Below are 19,447 nucleotides of genomic sequence, written 5' to 3'. Positions count from 1 at the left end.
AAACGACTTCAAGAGTAGACGGGGAAGGGACGGAGTCTCAAGCGACAACGTTTCGTTTTTTTGAACTACCCATGGATTCATTTTCTCCTCAGAAACATTGGGGTGGACAATTATTTCTCTTTTGTCATTAATTTTGGATGAAACGTCAAAACTGCTAGTCTGCCTCGACGCTCTTGTTTTTTATGATATTGTATTTCCTAAGTATTTTTGAGTTTGCTTATATTCAATATTTTTCTTGTTCATAAATTTTTTTAGGACTTCATAGCCTTCCCATACTCCTTCAGACTCGTCTGATACTCCGTCCTTTTAATCAATTATTTCTCGATGAAAATGCTCACCGTATTTTCGCAGGTGTCGTAGATCTGACAATCTTCATATGGCGGGTCGACAGACTTCGTTTTTTACTACGCTGTTTTTCATTTCTTTCGTGTTCCGTGAAATTGCCAGTCAGCAATGTCACGGAGTAAACTCGATTTATCAAATGATGCTTAAGGGCCATACCTATAAGACGTTCAAGACTACACCAGGTACGCCGGAATGCAGAGATATATGTCTCGCTGATGAAAGATGTCAAAGTTTTAATGTCGTCATGTTCATTGCAATATGTGAGTTAAACAACCGAACTAAAGAGGCCAGACCAGAGGACTTTGTCATCGACGAGTACAGATATTATATGGCAAAAGGTCCAAAACGGGGTAATTGAACTTGATTACGTTTATGGAATTTGCGCTACTAGCTACTGATGTTTCTAACTTTTATCTAGCCGATGTGTAATTTTGAATTTTAGTTCCCTTGGGATCAATCCGTGAGCTGCCTGCTGAATCGTGCGAGGAAATCAAGGCGAGTGAAAGAGGACAAGCAAAAAGCGGTAATTATTGGCTGGATTCTACAAAATCTGGGAACTCTATTTTAGCTCGTTGCGACATGAAGACAAAAGGTTAGTACAACAAACATTCTATGCCTATTTGCCTCTGTGCTAATGAAAGGCCTTCTCTTAATCAATTTTCTTTTTAACTAGTTGCAGACAATTGTGTCAAGCACCAATGCCAAAACGATGCAAAGTGTGTGAACCGTGAAACCAACTACTCGTGCGCATGTAACTCATCTGGTTGGACAGGAAAATATTGTGAAAAAGGTTTTTCTTTTGTTGAAAAAGTTTCTGCTGAAGTTCATGCTGAACAAATTCGATGAAGGAACGACATTAAATTAACATGTGCTTATCCATAGATATCAACGAATGTAAGGAAGACCTGCATGGTTGTCATGTAAATGCTATTTGTAACAACAGTGCGGGCTCCTACAATTGTACGTGCAAACCGGGATTCATTGGAGACAAAAGAAACAACTGCAAAGGTAAAGTTGTTATTGTCACTGCTTTTTTCATTATAAAAATCATCTCCATTTGAATCCTTTACAGCCCCCTTTGCCTCGCCCAGTCACAGGTAGGAAAATGTTGTGAAAATGTTTTTTTTTATTGTAAAAGTTTCTGTTAAACTTCACGCTGAACAAATTCGATGAAGGAACTTCATTAAACTAACATATGCTTATCCGTAGATATCAACGAATGTAAGGAAGGCCGGCATGGTTGTCATGTAAATGCCATTTGTGAAAACACTGAGGGCTCCTACAACTGTACATGCAAACCGGGATTTACTGGAGACGGAAGAAACAGCTGCAAAGGTAAGGTTGTAATTGTCGTTTTCATTATCATTATCCTTACCATCCGATTAGAATCCTTTACGGCCCCTTTGCCTCGCCTTCATCCAATCCACAGCTGTAAAGGTTAGTTTGTTACTGTCATTTTCATTATCATCTCCATTAGAATCCTTTACAGCCCCCATTCCCCTGCCTTCGCCCAAGTTTTTTGTACGAGTCAGAGATAGCTTAAATATGATATACAAGAGAAAGTTTTCAATTTTTCTGACGTTCATAGATTTTACGCTGCTTTTTAGTAATATTTAGAATTCTTATCGTTTTCAACCATCTCAGCATGATCCGCACCCAATATCTTTACTAGTCATTTCATATTGTTCTGTATAGGGAAGAAAAACAATAAACTCTGATAAAGATAATCCTAGCTGTTTATTTTATTTACTCTTGTTTAGAATGTGGGCCTGTTGGTGTGACAGACATTAATGCAATTCCAGATTCCAGAATGACCGCGAGCAGTTTTTACAATAGTTATCAGTATTCATACTACGGCCGACTGAACGAAAGCAGGGGATATGGAGGATGGTGTCCTCAGAATAAATCTGATAGAACAGAATATCTTCAAGTTGATATGGGAGAAGTGCGTTTTGTTTGTGGTGTGGCCACACAAGGACGACGATTGGGCCCTCAACGGATCACCAGCTATAAACTACAATTATCTACAAACGGTATAGCTTGGAACATTTACAGGGAAACGAATATTGGAAAGGTATTGAGAGAACTAAAATTAACGTTTTCAGCAATTAACAAATAGTTTAAGGTCAATACAAATGATAAGCCTACAGAACTACACTTAGATGCTGAATTTGGACACTTATCTTCATTGGCTACTGCAGAGAATGTCGTCGGAGATCTAAGCTTGTGTAGTGTAACGGGTCTGCTTGAAAATTCCGAAAGGCATTTGATGCGTCTTTTATATCTATTCTTGCGTGTGGTGCGTGAGGTCGAAGAGATTTAGAAATAAGTCGAGCACTGTACTGCTAAGACTTTCCATCCTGTATATATTAACTAAAGAAGTTCTCATGACATTGTTGTCCGGATTTCTCCGTCGCTGTTTCCGTCCCTAACTTTGTCTTTGTCATGGATTCATTTGGTTTGGTTTTGTTTTGTTTTGTTTTGTTTTGTTTTGTTTTGTTGTTGTTGTATTTTGTTTTGCGTTCGCAAATAATGACGGTGACGTAATATGTGCACGCTGCAAACAATATTTATATTTAACAATATTCAATTGCTTAAATATTAGAAACATTTATATTCTGGAAAGACTCTACAACAGCCGCCTTGCAGCTGAATAAAGGAAAATATCGTGTCACCTTGACCATCTACTTCTGGCTATCGGAGGATGAGAACTAAACTATCCTTAAAAAAACACGAGGTCAAGATAGCTATATAGTGCCCGAGTTTTTTTTTTTTTGTTGTTGTTGTTGTTTCTTTTTTTCACCCTTTTTTTTTTGCGTTTTTTAGACCAAGATGAAGTCGAGGTTTTTAAAAACTTTTACTATGAAAGTTTCCAAAGAGACCACAATTGGCCATAGTATTCTCCTTCTCAATAATAAAGGAGTGAAGTCACTGAAAACTAGAGTGAAAGAGCGGAGAGGTTTTTATTGGAGACATTTGAGCAGCTGACAATCTTGTGTTTCCTTAGCTGTAAAACTATTGGAATTATCTTATACGTGTTTCATTACGGCTAGATTCAAGAGATAGCTCACAACTGTATCAAAGATTTTTCTTTAACAGATCTTTCCTGGAGGCTACCACTGATATTTCGTTTGCAACATTAGTATTTTAGCCAACCTCGATGTACTTCAAATCCTATCCCAATGCCCTCCCTTATAAACTTGTATTATGTGTTGCTGGATTCTACGGCTTTCTCGTTGTGAATAATGCATCTTTTCCTGTTTCAGGTGTTTCCAGGAAACTCAGACCAAAACAGCGTCGTAAAACATTTACTCGCTACTGACGTCATGGCCAGATACGTTCGGTTCTATCCCGTCGCCTACGAAAAGTTTCCATGTTTGAGAGTTGAAATATTCACGCGAAAATGATGGCAACTTTTAATGAATTTTTTCTCATCTAGCTCAGTGCACTAATATAGGAGACAATGACAAACTTGCATGAGTAGTCCATGTAGAAAGGAAACTTAACAATCTACCGAACGAAAGGCGGGATAATTTTGATAAGCAACAACACAAGCTAGAGCAGAGTTCATATTCCATTTAAACTATAATGCGTGATTACAGAGTAAAGGTCTGATTTACTTAATGCATTGAGAAAACCACACAATGCTTTACCTCTCTGGTAAAAGGTATTTTCAAGCCCTGTATATAAACAATCACTAGGAATTCTGGGTGTCGATTGTTTTAGTTTTAGCTTCACATCATTTGGTGCTTAAGTTAGCTTTGCTGATCCTTGGTTTCACAGCATAGCAGCACGGTGTAACTACGCAAGCACAATGTAGACAAAAGACACACAGTTCTAAATAATAAAAGTCTATTCATGCTGTCTTTTTAACGTGAATTTGATGTGAGTTATAGCTTACGTTTTAGAATCCGATACATGCTGTATTCGTTTTTACAGTTTATTCACAGCTTGGGTGATAACGGTGGCCGACTACCAGTCAAGGGTTCTCTGAGTCTGGGACACTTAAGAAGAGGAAAAAAAAGATATAAAAAGACAAAGCCTTCATGGGGTAATGAAATAAGGGAAGAAGCTTTATCATCCTGAGGCAATTTATTGCAGCGATTTTAATACACTTGACCTGCGGTACATATGCGAAATGAGATAAATCCAAACAAACTGAGTTTTTCTGTTGAATTACGAAGCTACACCCAGCTCCAAACGAGGAAGTAAGGTCCAAAACAAGATTAGTATGCAAAGGTAAAGTTTTTTCCCATTTTATTTATTTTTTTTAATACCCTTTTTCATTCATCTAATTGCATTGCAAATAAAGGGAATCCATTTAAGGCCGTCAATACATTAAGTGGACTGTTGCATTCTGCAACTCGGCGAATATGGGAAAGTATTAGAGTTTCACCTCTAGTTAGCTTGAGCAAAGATCTAGCGAAGTTCATGAGCCACTGGGGCCTCGGGCCAAAAACTAAAAGGAGTATCATGGAATTACTTTTAAACTGCAACAAGAAATTAAATTTCAATTAGTACTGGAGTCCAGAGCTTTCACCAGAATATTTTAATGGAATACTCAAAATTCCTGAAATAACTCTGAGGTAGTTCCTTTGTATGGCCACGTATTTCATCAAAACAAAGAGAGAGAAAAAACACATAATGACTACGTTGTTGATCAAGTTCAGTCTTTTGCATCTTTATTTTAACAAGCTGAAGTTGAAAGAACCAAAAGAGGGTCCGTAAGCTGATTGATTATTCTTGAAACACGACAACGGGATAATTAATATCATTATACATCAGACGTACTGTGGAAATCTGATTGGCCGAGAACATTCAATCAACATACAATAGCGCGTGAGGTTGACTTGATATAACATGTCGAGTTCAAAGTCTGCCGAGTTTTCCAGAGGCGAAGCCGTACAAGAGAGATAAAAAATAAAATGAAAAAGAACAGCACTTTGATATGTGACCCCGCCAAAGTCCACGGGATTTCAGGGAATAAGGCAACAATGGCAAAAGTCTGTTCAATTAACCGACCCATATATGCCAATATCTGCGCACAGTAAATAATACGCGGCTTCGCTCGGAGAGCTTCGTTTTGCCCCGGCTAACTAGCGGGGAATTAATTAAGAAAATGTCGATTTGCATAGATTGACGAACAGGAGCCGGAAATCTGTTGCTAAAGGATTCACAAAGGCTCGGTACTGGGTTTATTAACTGCAAGAAGCGATAAGGATTTTTATTTTACAAGGTAAGAATTACCTTGCTCACTGAATTCCTTGTGAAAATCCCGAGGGAAAGAGCCGTGATTTGCCATGAATGTTTCCTTGTTTATTAGAACTTTTGAATAGGACAGAAGATCTTCTTCATTTTCGCCCATATTCTATGATATAACGTGTCGTGTGCGTGCGTCAATACACCTTTTTCCCTGAAATCCCGCAGAGGGTCACATTGTCAAATAGTGGGAAATTGATGAGATTGGCTTTAAAAAAAACAACTAAACGCGCATTCACCCTTGTAACGAAGAAGCCTTAAAACACACTGATACAAAACGAAATTTGTTTTAACAGATTACTGAACTACGTCGTGAGCTGCATAGGGTTCTTTGTATCATGTATCAGGATGATATTGGAAGATGCTTAAGGGTCAATTATAGATGTGTTACGATTGCTTATTCAGACTTTCCATAGTTACGGTAGTAACAATACAATTATGCAATCGATTTTAAATCTAGCTCTAAGTGCCTGCTCTTGAAAAGTTGTATTGTATCCATCTTCATCCCTAGCTGAGCTACAAGTTACATGAAAAAGTTTATTTTTCGACCACTTTTAAAAGATTCCAAACAGTGACAAGCCCTTAAACTGGTAAGAAATTGGTTGCGTTTCTCCTCTTTGTTGGCCGTAAAACACAACAACGCCCAGTTTGAAAAAGATATTAACTGTTTCCACTGATCCAACAAAGATGCACCCCTGTAAAGAAAAACGGTGGCTTATTATTTACCCAAAGTTTTTGCGTGATGTTATTTCATTCCCTTTAAACATCAATTCAGCTCTATTTGGCCGTAAAACCAAACAACTACTCTAAAAAAAAATAAATTGTTTCCAAAAACATCCTATTCATCCAACAAAGATACACCCCTGGCGTAATATAATACCTCATTAGCATCTATGTAGCTCCAGTTTGCCGTAATACACAACAATGCCTACTTTGAAAGAAGATGTGAACTGTTTCCAACAGCATCTGAATGATCCAGCAAAGATCCACTCCCGTAAATAAAGAGAGTGGCTAATTATTAATTGAGAGTTTGTTCGTAATGTCATTTCATCCCCTGTACACATCAATCCAGCTCAATTTAGCCGTAAAACAAAACAAAGCCTCGCTTGAATAAAATATCAACTGTTTCCAGTGGTATCCCACTGATCAAACAAAGATTCACCCCTGTAAAGAAAAAAAACTACCTGTCGAGAGTTTTTCCTTGGTGCTATTTAATTATTTAGTCGACATGGTATGACATGTCGAGTTCAAAGTCTACCGAGTTTTCTAGAGGTGAAGCCGTACAAGAGAGATGGAAAATGAAAAAAGAAACACACCACTATGATATTGTCAAATAGTGGAAAATTGACGTGATTTGCCTAAGAAAACATCTAAACGCGCATCCACCCTTGTAACACAGTTGAAACGACTTTGAAAAATATTTACCATTCGAGAAGCCATAAAACACGCAGATATACAAAAAAAGTAATTGTTACAGATTACTGACCTACATCGTAAGCTGTATTGGGTTATTTGTATCATGTATTATGATGGTATTGGAAGATGCTTGAGGGCCGATTATAGATGTGTTACAATTATTTATTCAGGCTTTCCATAGTTACGGGAGTAACAGAACAATTATGCAATCACTCTTAAATCTAGCTATTAGTGCCTGCTCCTGAAAACTGGTATAATGACCATCTACATTTCTAGGTAAGCTACAAGTTACATATAAAAGTTTATTTTTCAACCACTTCTAAAAATTTTAAACAGTGTGGAGCCCCCTTCAATTGCTAACAATTTTTTTGTTTTGTTTTGTTTTTTCGTTTGTTTTTTGTTTAATTGTTTTTTTGTTTGTTTTCTTATAGTTATAGAGCGCTGAACCTCTTGTATCAAAGGTGAGCTTGCTCTGGTTTTTAACCAAAGAAGTTTCTCTCATTATTTTACTCTAAATGTTTTATTTTCGCAAACTTCTAAACGTTTATTTTCCAATACCAAAGCTGACTTCACGCGGTTAAAGCAAACAATGGTAATCACTACGGAGTCTTAGAGCTGTTTTGTAATACAGAAACAAGAAGATTAAAAAACTTTAGTTCAATATCCCGGGATAACAGCGCTGAGTCAGCCTTAATAGCTAATTCTTTACTGTTATGTCTACCCAGCTGTGGTTAATGTAGAACAAAACAGACAGGTTATTTCACGAAAAGAAAAGCTCACAACAAGGTTAATATATGGTGACGCTTAAACCTATCTTCTCCTTTTTAGTTGAAGCATGATACAAAAAACGCGAGAAATGAGTTGGTCAGGGACCTGGATCTAGATTCCCCGTGCTAGCATCCTGATCATCAAGTCAAACACAACGGTGTCTACCTTATCTCTTTACACCCTAAGTGTGACCAGCATTTAATATCTCCTTACAGTAATACTGCTGAATCATTTATTAATATCATGAGAATAAAGGAAATGGTTACCAACCTAACAAGCTTTGATTGTTAAATAAATTCTCCTCGTCAGTATCCAAGGAAAAGTATAGAGAAGAATTTGGAGAATATGGATACCGATCAAAGGGTGTAAAAAGGTTATGAAAAAATTTAATCGTTCTCCATAGCATCTCCCTGCTTCAAAGATATTTGCATCCCAGTGGCTAACTATTCACCAAACGTTTGTCCGTGATGTTTTTTCATTCCCTCTAAACATCATTTCAGCTTCAGTTGGCCGCAAAACACGACAACGCCTAGTTTGAAAAAGATATTAACTGTTTCCACTGACCCAACAAAGATGCACCCTTGTAAAGAAGAACGTTGGCTTATTATTTTCCCAGAGTTTTTCCGTGATGTTATTTCAATTCCTCTAAACATCAATTTAGCCTTTAAACAAAACAACGCTTAGTTTGAAAAACATATTAACTGTTTCCACAGATCCAACAAAGATGCACCCCTGTAGAGAAAAACGGTGGCTAATTATTTACCCAGAGTTTGTTCGTGATGTTATTTCAATTCCTCTAAACATCAATTTAGCCGTAAAACACAACACCGCCTAGTTTGTAAAACATATTAACTGTTTCCACTGATCCAACAAAGATGTACCCTGTAGAGAAAAACGGTGGCTAATTATTTACCCAGAGTTTGTTCGTGATGTTATTTCAATTCCTCTAAACATCAATTTAGCCGTAAAACACAACACCGCCTAGTTTGTAAAACATGTTAACTGTTTCCACTGATCCAACAAAGATGCACCCCTGTAGAGAAAAACTGTGGCTAATTATTTACCCAGAGTTTGTTCGTCATGTTATTTTAATTCCTCTAAACACAAATTTAGCCGTAAAACACAACACCGCCTAGTTTGAAAAACAAATTAACTGTTTCCACTGATCCAACAAAGATGCACCCTGTAGAGAAAAACTGTGGCTAATTATTTACCCAGAGTGTGTTACGTGATGTTATTTCATCCCCTCTAAACATCAATTCAGCACCATTTAGCCGTAAAACAAAACAACTCCTAGTTTGAAACAACATTAACTGTTTCCCATAACATCCCACTCATCCAACAAAGATGCACCCCTGTTAGGAAAGACAATGGCTAATTACCTGTTGATTGGTTGTTCGTAGTGTAGTACAATTAACAACAGTCGACGGTAAAACACAACAATGCTTAGTTTAAAGAAGATATGAACTGTTTCTAGTAACATCCGAATGATTCAACAAAGATGCACCTTGTAAAGAAAAGAGGTGGCTAATTATTTACCGAGAGTTTGTCCCTAATGTTATTTCATTCCCTCTAAACATCATTTCAGCCCCATTTAGCCGTAAAACAGAACAACGCCTCGCTTGAATAAAATATTAACTGTTTCTAAAGGCATCCCACTGATTCAACAGAGATGCACCACTGTAAAGAAAGAAAATGACTGACTATCTGACAATAGTCTGGCCTCAGTGTTTTAACATTTCCTCTAAACATCATTTCAGTTCCAGTTGGCCGTAAAACACAACAACACCCCCTTTAAAAAATGATGAACTGCTTCCCATAGCACTCCATTGATCCAACAAAGATGCACCTGCGAGGAAAGACAGTAGTTAATTATCTGCTAAGAAGTTGCCGCGATGTTATTTAACTCCGACCTCTAAACGTCCTTTCAGTTTTGTTTGGCCGTAAAACGCAGTTAAATCTAGTTTGAAAAATATGTATTAACTTTTTTCAATAACATCCTATTGTTCAGAGAACGGTATTCCCCTTTGAGGAAAGACAGTGGCTAATTATCTGCTAAGTGGTTGTTCGTGAAATAATACAACTCCCTCCAAGAGAATATTGCTCTCTCTTAACATCCTGTCAGTTTTAGCTGGCCGTTGGCAACCTACTATTGGCAATAATGCTTCACATCCTAAAAAAAGACTAAACGGAGACAGTTAAAGAAACAACGTGTACTTCTAACTAGGTATGTGTATCATGTTTTCGTAGTTTGTTATAAAATAACTCTTTTCAAATGAAAACTAAAAGTAGCATTTTATTGTCCATGAAATTTTTAATGATGAAACTGGACGGATCGCTAAAGAGATGAATCTGACGATGTAAAGAAGGACTTTAAAATGAACTACTAAAATAACTGTGTGTTGCGAGGATATTCTTTCATCGAGAGAAAGATTGTTTGATTCATCAATTTTCTTTCTTAAAATCTTCTACAAGCAGTCAAAAATGCATTTTTTTACACAGTTCTCCATCCTTTCCCGCAAACTGATCGTCAGCAAGAAAGACTACAAAAAGAGAGGGTGGAAAGGCGGATTTTAAAGCAAAAAAAATTCATTTTTCTTCAATTACCCAAATGGGAATTTTCTCCAAAATAATATTAAACAGGTTTTTCTTTCTTTCTTTTTTTTGTGAAATTTTGATGCTGCAAGTCTGTCCTGGCTTAATCGCAAGATTACTAGGTACGTTTTTATTTAGATATTTGTTTGTTAGCATTATTATCACTTGGACTTCACCAGCCCTGCCATCCTCCCTCTAGATTTTCAAACACTACTCCCAGTTAAATCAAACACTTTTTCAATGAAAACACCTGCCTTCTTCTTCACAGTTATCACAGATCTGATGTGCTTCATATGGCTACTCGACAAGCTTCGTTTTTTACCACGCTTTTTTTCATTTCTCTTGTGTTCCGTGACATTGCCAGTGAACAATGCCACGGAATATACTCGATTTATCAAATGATGCTTAAAGGCCATACCTATAGGACGTTCAAGACAACACCAGGCACGCTGAAATGCAGAGACATTTGTCTCGCTGATGACAAATGTCAAAGCTATAATGTCGTCATGTTCATTGCAATATGTGAGTTAAACAACCGAACTAAAGAGGCCAGACCAGAGGACTTTGTCAAGGACGAGCACAGATATTACATGGCGAAAGGTCCAAAACGAGGTAATTGAACTTGCAAATATAAAATGGTAGGGTGTGCTTACGTTTATGGATTTTGCGTTAGTAGCTACTGATGTTTCTAACCTTTATCCAGCATAAGTGTAATATTTCCATTTCAGTTCCCTTGGGATCTATCCGTGACCTGCCTGCTCAATCGTGCAAGGAAATCAAGGCGAGTGAAGGAGGACAAGCAGTTAGCGGTAATTATTGGCTGGATTCTACAAGATCTGGGAACTCTATTTTAGCTCGCTGCGACATGAGGACAAAAGGTTGGAACAAAAAATATTCCATGCCTATTTACCTTCGTGCTAATGAAACGCCTTCTCTTAATCAGTTTTCTTTTTAACTAGTTGCAGACTTTTGTGTCAAGCACCAGTGCCAAAACGATGCAAAGTGTGTCAACCGTGAAACCAACTACTCGTGCGCATGTAACTCATCTGGTTGGACAGGAAAATATTGCGAAAAAGGTTTTTCTTTCGTTGAAAAAGTTTCTGCTAAAGTTCATGCAGAACAAGTAGATGAAGTAACGACATTAAATAACATATGCTTATCCATAGATATCAACGAATGTAAGGAAGGCTTGCATGGTTGCCATGTCAATGCCATTTGTAGCAACACTGGGGGATCCTACAACTGTACATGCAAACCGGGATTTATTGGAGACGGACAAAACAGCTGCAAAGGTAAGGCTTTTATTGTCATTTTCATTATCATTATCATCTCTATTAGAATCCTTTACGACCCCCTTTGCCTCGCCTTCGCCCGATGTTTTTTTTGAGTCACAGACAGCAAAATATTGTGAAAAGGGTTTTTAATTTGTTGAAAAAGTTTCTGTTAAAGTTCAAACTGAACAAATAAGATGAAAGAATGGCATTAAATTAACGTATGCATGCTTATCTATAGATGACAACGAATGTAAGGAAGGCCTGCATGGTTGTCATGTAAATGCCATTTGTGACAACACTGAGGGCTCATACAACTGTACATGCAAACCGGGATTTATTGGAGACGGAAGAAACAGCTGCAAAGGTATCGACAAGGACAGATATTACATGGAGAAAGGTCCACAACGAGATGGTAGAACTTGCTAAGGTTAAGTAATAGTAATTCACTAAAGAGGAGAGAGAGAGGACATTCACTTTCTAGTTCTCTGATGAGAATGTAAGTCTAAAATTCACATAAAAACGTTTCTCAGCATTGTGATACATATTTGGTAGAGAAAAGTTATTAGACTACTTATTTAAGCGCGCTAAGGTAACGTAAAGAAATGGCATGGGTCACCTGGCGTTCATGGATTTTACGCTGCTTGATGGTAACGATTACTATTCTTATCCTTTTCCACCACCTCAGCATGATCGGCACCCAAAGTCTGCATTAGTTATTTCCTATTGTTTTAGATAGGGAAGGAAAGCAATAAACACTGGTAAAGAAGGTAAAGATAAGCCTAACCGCTTATTTCATTTACTCCTATTTAGAATGTGGGCCTGTTGGTGTGACAGACAATAATACAATTCCAGATGTCAAAATGACAGCGAGAAGTTTTTACGATAGTTATCAGTATCCATACTACGGCCGACTGAACGAAACCAGGGGAGCAGGAGGGTGGTGTCCGAAGAATAAATCTGATAGAACAGAATATCTTCAAGTTGATATGGACGAAGTGCGTTCTGTTTGTGGTGTGGCTACACAAGGAGTACTGAGTTTGACTGAATGGACCACCAGCTACAAACTACGATTGTCTACAGACGGTGTAACTTGGAGCACTTACAGGGAAACGAATTTCGAAAAGGTATGGAGAGAACTGAAATTAACATTTTTTGCAATTAACAAAGTGTTTGAAGTCAATGCAAATAAGTAGTAAACAGAAATACACTCAGTTGCTGAATTTGGACACTTATATTCATTGGCTACTGCAGCAGAGAACGTCGACGGAAATGATAAGCTTGTGAAGTATGGCGGGTTTGCTTGAAATCCTGAAAGGTATCTGATGTTTCTTTTATAGAATGCTTCAAAAGACTTAGGATCTTTTTTTGCGTGTGGTGCGTTAAGTCGAAGAGATTTAGAAATTAGTCGAGCACGTGTTGCTATGACTTTTCCATCCAGTATATATAATTATAACATTTCTCATGACGTTGTTTTCCGGATTTTGTGAGACAGGAGGTCTCCGTTCCGTCTCTCTTTCTGTCCCTAACCTTGTCTTTGTCGTGGGTTCATTTGGTTTTCTTTTGTTTTTGTTTTATTGTTGTTTGTTTATTTCACTTTTGCAAATCATGATGGTAACATAATATGTGCACGCTGCAAACAATAGCTTAGATGTCAGCAGCGTTTGTATTCGGGAAAAGACTCAACAACAGCCGTCTTGCAGCTGGATAAAGGAACTTATCATGTCACTTTGACCATCTACTTTTGGCTATCGGATGATGAGTAATAAAGACATCCATAATAAAAAAAAGGGTGAAAAAAGTGACGGAAAAATGACCTCTGTTTGGAAAGGCCGGGCCCCAATGCAATAGAAGACAAAATTGTGTAAAGATGTGAGCAGTTAAGACCTGTTCAAATGGCCCCCGCACTTCCCCTCCCCCTCCTCCCGGTAACTCCTTACTTAGCTGTATATAGAATTGGTGCACCATACCAACTTTAAGTTATTCAATTTCTTTGTTCGTTTTTTTCGGTTTGCTTTATTCCAGGTGTTCACAGGAAACTCAGATCAGACCAGTATCGTGAAACATTCACTCAGAAATGACTTCAAAGCCAGATACATTCGGTTTTATCCTGTAACATTCAATGCTTGGCCATCTTTGAGGGTTGAAATATTTGAGCTTAAGTAATACTTCAAAGTGTTAGTATATATGTGTAGTCACTCTCTAACACAAAAACTAAAGGATAAAAAATATATTCACAGAGTTTAAAATAAGAAAATCAACATTAGCAAGTAATTAACTTAACAAACTAATTAACAAACTAATCATTCCCAGACGAGAATCCAGGATTTTTTGTAGGAGTGGGTGCACCATAAACGAATCACCTAACTGACGTCTCTGACGAACAGAAAGGCTGATACTCGACAAGTCAGTGCTAACTTACCATTTTCACTGCGTTTAACATCAATTCTGTAACCTCATGTTTTACTTCAACGCAAATAATTCACGCATTTTTATTTTTTATTGTATCGTTACTTTTTTTACAATTATTTTGCACCATACTAGTTATATAAAAAAGCAGCAGATTATCTCAGGGGGAGGTAGGTGTGCACCTCCTGTACTCCTCCCCTAGATCCGCCCCTGACCACTCCCCCTTCGCTGCAGCATGATGAAACAGTCATACAGAATAAAGGTAAAATGGAAAAAGTATTCCAGATCTGTACTGAAAGATGTGTAAGTCCACTGTTGCTTTTTCATTAAGCATTATGCTTAGCTGCTAACGGTGTGAGTTTTCTTTTCTCATAAGTTAGTAGTGTATGAAACTAAAAACAAGAGATACAGTAGAATCGAGATTCCTGAGGCATGGATACCTGTCACTTAAAAGCAGAGTACTCAGCCAAAAACAAAGCAGATCTCCAGGAGAACAACATTAACTTGTCAAACATGGGTGAACCAACAGGAGCACGTTAATACAAACCAAGAACAGCTCAATATGCTACACTAATAGCCATGGGTGACTATTCAATGTCATTACATAATGAAGAAAAGTAGTAAAGCTGTCGTACGAACGCGATTTGCAGATGATAGCTTGACTCTTCTTATTATAGATTCGCTTTTTTGGGAGAAAACTGGTTTCGTGTCCATTTAGTACCTAGGATCTGTTTTTTCAAGCACTCGCTGATATTATTAGCTGAATCCACCAAAGAGGTCTTCATACCTCTCTGGTATTTGATTTAAAACATGAAAGATTGATCGCATCACATATTTTATTCGAACTGTTAGACAGACACGGTTGTAATATTATCTAGTTAAGAAGGAATTAAAATTGCAATAAACTACAGTAATTCAACTTTTTCTTTTGTGTGTGTGTGTGAGTGTGTGTTACTACGCCTTTTTTTCAAATTCCAGTCAAACCACAACAGCTTCGATGGAAGACACCTGTCGAGCTCGATCGTCGACACAGAACCTGAGTACCGGAGTTTATGGCCTTACTAAACCATAGCTTGCACAGCTTTTAAGACATGCAATTAAACATTTTGATGATTGCAGCGGATTGAGTATAAATCAATTCATTGGGCTGTTTTGTCATTTTTTTTTCAGTTTTTCTTGTTACTAAACTCAAACCATCGAGTTATTAAATCAGTCTTAGCTGACAATTTCCCATTAAATTCCTACCGGTTCAACTACTTCGCTAATGTATTAAAGTAATTTGTAATGAATTATATAAAAACAGTGGAATTTGGTATTGATTTCGCCAATCTGTTTACGTTAAGCCACATATATCCAAAGGCAATCCAGTTGGGTCAATAGAGAAAATAATTTTGCATAGAAACTATACAAAACAACAGCATAATGTAAACCGTGCGAATAGATGAATGCATAATTGAAATATCTCATAATTATCATGACCCGATGAAACATGCGCACAACTTACTAGTTGACAACATAATTCCCCAAGCATTTCAACTCGATTTGGTTCCTCGCCGCTTCGGGCATCAGAAATAACTTAACTGTCATTACTACTCAGAAGTCGCTACTCATTGTGAGGTACGCTTGCGCACTCGGTATTCTCGGTGTTCCCTGCAGCTTATATGATTTGAAATAAAAGGCCAGCATGGTTGCCATGTCAATGCCATTTGTAGCAACACTGGGGATCCTACAACTGTACATGCAAACCGGGATTTATTGGCGACGGAAGAAACAGCTGCAAAGGTACGGTTGTTATCTGTTATTGTCTTTGTCATTTTCATTATCATCTCCATTAGAATCCTTTACGGCTCCCTTTCCCCTCGCCTTCGCCCAATGTTTTGTACGAATCACAGATAGCTTAATTATAATGTACAAGAGAAATTGTTCACAAGGTCTTGTGAGAAGTAAGTTACCGTTGATCAGGCGACCAGTGAAAGAGAAACGCATATATTTTTTTAGTTGATTTACGAGGGGAGAGTATACTTTGACGTGGGAAACAGCTAAAAATGTCGTTTCGGCAGGATTTTTGCACAGATGACCTCCGAGGGGATCAGCGATGATCTCCTCGTCATCACAAAGACCATCGCTAATTTAGAAGATTGGTAATTGCGCGGTCAAAAAAAAATCGCGAAAGGGATATATCACAAAAAGTTTTCGAGCTCGTAAAGCTCAAAAATGAGTTTGAAAATTGCCTAAACCCAGCAAGCGCTAATAAGTTCGTTATTTTAAATCGCTACGAACTGAAATTTTTACACAGTGCGAATACTGGTTAACGATTTTTTCTCCATGGAATATGGTCATATGGTTCGCCCGTAACAAGGGCGAACTTCATGGAGCTACTTCTTTCTACAATAAGCTCCACAAGTTTCAATTTTTGAGATATCGGCAAAACAATTTCCTAAATCTGTGAGGTTAGGAAAGGTGTGGACGTACCACTCACCAATCGGAGATTTACTATTATGTTTGGTTGAAATGATTAGTAAGGACGTCGAAACGAGGGGAAAATTGCATTTTTTCTTTAAAAACTTGGAGTTTCTGACATATGGTATTTTTTGATATTAATAAAGTCACGGCTTTTTTTTTTTTTTGTAATTCGAATGTTTGGTCAAAGAGCTTACTCTTTTCCATGATAAAGGATACGTCCACAGACATACAAATCGCCATAGATAATTCCAATGGCCAATTTTTGTGATAACGATACAGCATTGTCTTACATTTGAGAATTTATAAAATGAATGGACCTACAATTCACCAAAAGGTGATCATTGTGCTTGCCTCTCAGCGTACAGTTCGTAGACCATGTTTTTAAATCATTGCAGCTTGATCCACGCTCAAAGTCTATACTAATTAAATCATATTGTTCTTCATTAGGAAGCAAAAAAATGAATTCAGGAAAATATAAGCCTTACTGTTTGATTCATTTTACTCTCATCTAGAATGTAAGCCTGCTGGCGTGGCAGACAAAAATGCAATCTCCGATGCCAGAATGACAGCAAGCACATTCAATGAAGCAAGACATAATCCGAAGTATGGACGACTTCATGAAAGGAGGGGGCATGGAGCATGGAGCATGGAGTCCTAACGCCAAAACTAACAGAAAAGACTATCTTCAAGTTGATATGGGTACAGTGCTGTCTGTTTGTGCTGTGGCTTCCCAAGGAGAAAGGATATACCCTTCGTGGACCACTAGCTACAAACTGTACATATCCACAGCCGGTGTAACCTGGAACGCTTACGAGGAAACTAGCACTGCGAAGGTTTGATCGGCAACTGTTCGTAATGATTATAGGACCGGGAAGTGTCCAATTCAGTAAATTACAAAAGCGACTTAACACAAAATTGCAAATTTCTGTCGAGCGTTTTCAACATGAGCCATTAGGCTCAGAGGATTGGGTAACCACCCCCTACGTTACCGACGTAAAACTGTATTGTATTGTATTGTATTGCATTGCATTGCATTGCATTGCATTGTATTGTATTGTATCGTATCGTATCGTATTGTATTGTATTGTATTGTGTTGTATTGTATTGTGTTGTATTGTATTGCACCACTGCCAGCAAGACTGTGAATTGTTGCTATTCGTGAATATGATTACTGGCCGAACGTGCCAAAACCGTTTTCAAGCGGAAGAAACAAAATAGCTATCAGTAGATGCATTCATGAATAGCAGTTCACTTTTTTTTACAGGAAAATGGACCCAATAGTCTGCTGATAACTATCACGATTTCGAGATCTTTACCAATACATTAAGTGAAGCAAATTATAAATGATAAAGGATTGACGTTAAAAGAGTAAAATAGTGCAGAGGTTTCGTTCCAGAGTTTTGAGCAGCTCTTAAGCTTGTATTTCTTTCACAATAAAGCTTTTGGAAATATCTTAAGTTTTTTTTACTGCGACAGCATTCAAGATAAAAAGGTTACAGTTCTATCATAGATTATTCATAAAGATGTCCCGTCTAAAGTTACCTAGATACTTTAAATGCAACATAAGTTTCCTAGCCAGCATTGATGTAAGTTAGATCGTCTTCCCCACCTCAACCTTTCCATAAAACATTTCCCTTAAGACTTACATCATGCGTTGTCGAACTACACTATTTTCTCGTTATGTTGTATGTATTTTTTCCTCTTCCAGGTTTTCCCAGGAAACTCAGACCGACACAGCGTCGTAAAGCATTTCCTCACTACTGACGTCATGGCCAGATACGTTCGGTTTTATCCCGTCACGTACCACAATTTCCATGTTTGAGAGTTGAAATATTTGTGCGAAAATGATGGCAATTATCAATTCTTTCTTTTTTGAACAATTTAAATGTAGATAACAAATAACAAACAATGCAAACTGTCGATGCTCAAGCCAAGATGGCAATATTCAGTGTGAATTGTGGAATAACCAGATCACCAACAGAATATGCCGTTACATAGTTACATATAAAAGTTTATTTTTCGACCACTTTTCAAAAATTTCAAACAGTGAGGAGTCCTTATTGCTTTGGTTTTTATCGAAGAAGTTTCTTTACTATTTTACCCTATATGTTTTATTTTTGCAAACTTCCAGACGTTTATGTTCCAATGCCAAAGCTGACATCATGATAATCACAACGGGGTCTTAAGGCTGTTTTGTAATATAGAAACAAGAAGATTGAGAAACTTTAGTTCAATATCCCGGGATAACAGGACTGAGTCAGCCTTAATAGCTAATTCTTCACTGCTATGTCTACCCAGCTGTAATCAATTTAGAACAAAACAAACAGTTTATTCAGCCGAAAAGAAAAGCTTACAAAAAGCTTATATATGGTGACGCCTAAACCTATCTCTTCCTTTTCAGTTGAAGCATGGTATAAAAATGCGCGAAATGAGTTGGTCAGGGACCTGGATCTAGATTCCCCGTTCTAGCAACCTGTTCATCAAGTCAAACTCAACAGTGTCAGCCTTATCTCTTTACACCCTAAGTATGACCAGCATCTAATCACTCCTTACAGTAATACTGCTGAATCATCCATAATATCATGAGAATAAATTAAAGGAAATGATCACCAACCAAAGAACGCCAAGTTTGGAAAAGATATTAACTGTTTCCACAGATCCAACAAAGATGCACCCCTGTAAAGAAGAACGGTGGCTAATTATTTACCCAGAGTTTTATCGTGATGTTTTTTCGGTTCCTCTAAACAACAATTTAGCCTTAAAAAAACGCCTAATTTGAAAAGATATTAACTGTTTCCACTTATCCAACAAAAATGCATCCCTGTAGAGAAAAACGGTGGCTAATTATTTACCCAGAGGTTGTTCGTGATGTTATTTCAATTCCTCTAAACATTAATTTAGCCGTAAAACACAACTCCGCC

General features: G+C 37.5%; 3 protein-coding genes across 7 annotated transcripts; all 3 read left to right on the top strand.

The window, feature by feature from the left end:
* Nucleotides 1-240: 240 nt before the first annotated feature.
* LOC113678212 (EGF-like repeat and discoidin I-like domain-containing protein 3) lies at nucleotides 241-3,893 on the top strand. Of its 2 annotated transcripts, XM_089180447.1 has the most exons (7): nucleotides 241-695; nucleotides 788-937; nucleotides 1,019-1,135; nucleotides 1,228-1,353; nucleotides 1,555-1,680; nucleotides 2,106-2,419; nucleotides 3,612-3,893. In XM_089180447.1, exons 1-7 carry the CDS (start codon nucleotides 377-379, stop codon nucleotides 3,750-3,752), a joined length of 1,293 nt encoding a protein of 430 aa, XP_089036573.1. In that variant the 5' UTR covers nucleotides 241-376; the 3' UTR covers nucleotides 3,753-3,893. The 2 variants fall into 2 exon arrangements, with proteins under 2 accessions (XP_089036573.1, XP_089036574.1); XM_089180448.1 differs by lacking the exon at nucleotides 1,228-1,353.
* A 5,904-nt stretch (nucleotides 3,894-9,797) lies between these two features.
* Nucleotides 9,798-14,980, top strand: LOC113678181 (uncharacterized). 4 transcript variants are annotated; one of them, XM_089180446.1, is made up of 9 exons: nucleotides 9,798-10,015; nucleotides 10,476-10,505; nucleotides 10,652-10,995; nucleotides 11,112-11,192; nucleotides 11,343-11,459; nucleotides 11,550-11,675; nucleotides 11,896-12,021; nucleotides 12,468-12,781; nucleotides 13,680-14,980. In XM_089180446.1, the coding sequence occupies exons 3-9, from the start codon at nucleotides 10,677-10,679 to the stop codon at nucleotides 13,818-13,820; spliced, it is 1,224 nt and encodes a 407-aa protein (XP_089036572.1). In that variant the 5' UTR covers nucleotides 9,798-10,015; nucleotides 10,476-10,505; nucleotides 10,652-10,676; the 3' UTR covers nucleotides 13,821-14,980. The 4 variants fall into 4 exon arrangements, with proteins under 4 accessions (XP_089036572.1, XP_089036568.1, XP_089036571.1 ...); XM_089180442.1 differs by having other exon boundaries at nucleotides 11,112-11,261; XM_089180445.1 differs by lacking the exon at nucleotides 10,476-10,505 and having other exon boundaries at nucleotides 11,112-11,261.
* Nucleotides 14,981-15,719: 739 nt separating this feature from the next.
* LOC149040905 (lactadherin-like) lies at nucleotides 15,720-19,144 on the top strand. The gene is made up of 3 exons (XM_089180478.1): nucleotides 15,720-15,845; nucleotides 17,039-17,359; nucleotides 18,235-19,144. The coding sequence occupies exons 2-3, from the start codon at nucleotides 17,108-17,110 to the stop codon at nucleotides 18,346-18,348; spliced, it is 366 nt and encodes a 121-aa protein (XP_089036604.1). The 5' UTR covers nucleotides 15,720-15,845; nucleotides 17,039-17,107; the 3' UTR covers nucleotides 18,349-19,144.
* The last annotated feature ends 303 nt before the right edge of the window (nucleotides 19,145-19,447 follow it).

Source organism: Pocillopora damicornis, chromosome 8 (genome assembly GCF_964200805.1).
Source record: "Pocillopora damicornis chromosome 8, jaPocDami1.2, whole genome shotgun sequence".
Lineage (NCBI taxonomy): Eukaryota > Metazoa > Cnidaria > Anthozoa > Scleractinia > Pocilloporidae > Pocillopora > Pocillopora damicornis.
Note: the sequence above shows the minus strand (reverse complement) of the source record. Positions and strands in the feature narration are given on the sequence as shown.

Coding starts and splice junctions, on each gene's coding strand:
- LOC113678181 (XM_089180445.1), top strand. CDS start 10,677: ATGGCTACTCGACAAGCTTCGTTTTTTACCACGCTTTTTTTCATTTCT. Junction 12,022..12,467: donor CGGAAGAAACAGCTGCAAAG/GTATCGACAAGG, acceptor ACTCCTATTTAG/AATGTGGGCCTGTTGGTGTG. Junction 12,782..13,679: donor GGGAAACGAATTTCGAAAAG/GTATGGAGAGAA, acceptor GCTTTATTCCAG/GTGTTCACAGGAAACTCAGA.
- LOC113678212 (XM_089180447.1), top strand. CDS start 377: ATGGCGGGTCGACAGACTTCGTTTTTTACTACGCTGTTTTTCATTTCT. Junction 1,136..1,227: donor AGGAAAATATTGTGAAAAAG/GTTTTTCTTTTG, acceptor GCTTATCCATAG/ATATCAACGAATGTAAGGAA. Junction 1,681..2,105: donor CGGAAGAAACAGCTGCAAAG/GTAAGGTTGTAA, acceptor ACTCTTGTTTAG/AATGTGGGCCTGTTGGTGTG.
- LOC149040905 (XM_089180478.1), top strand. CDS start 17,108: ATGAAGCAAGACATAATCCGAAGTATGGACGACTTCATGAAAGGAGGG. Junction 17,360..18,234: donor AGGAAACTAGCACTGCGAAG/GTTTGATCGGCA, acceptor TTCCTCTTCCAG/GTTTTCCCAGGAAACTCAGA.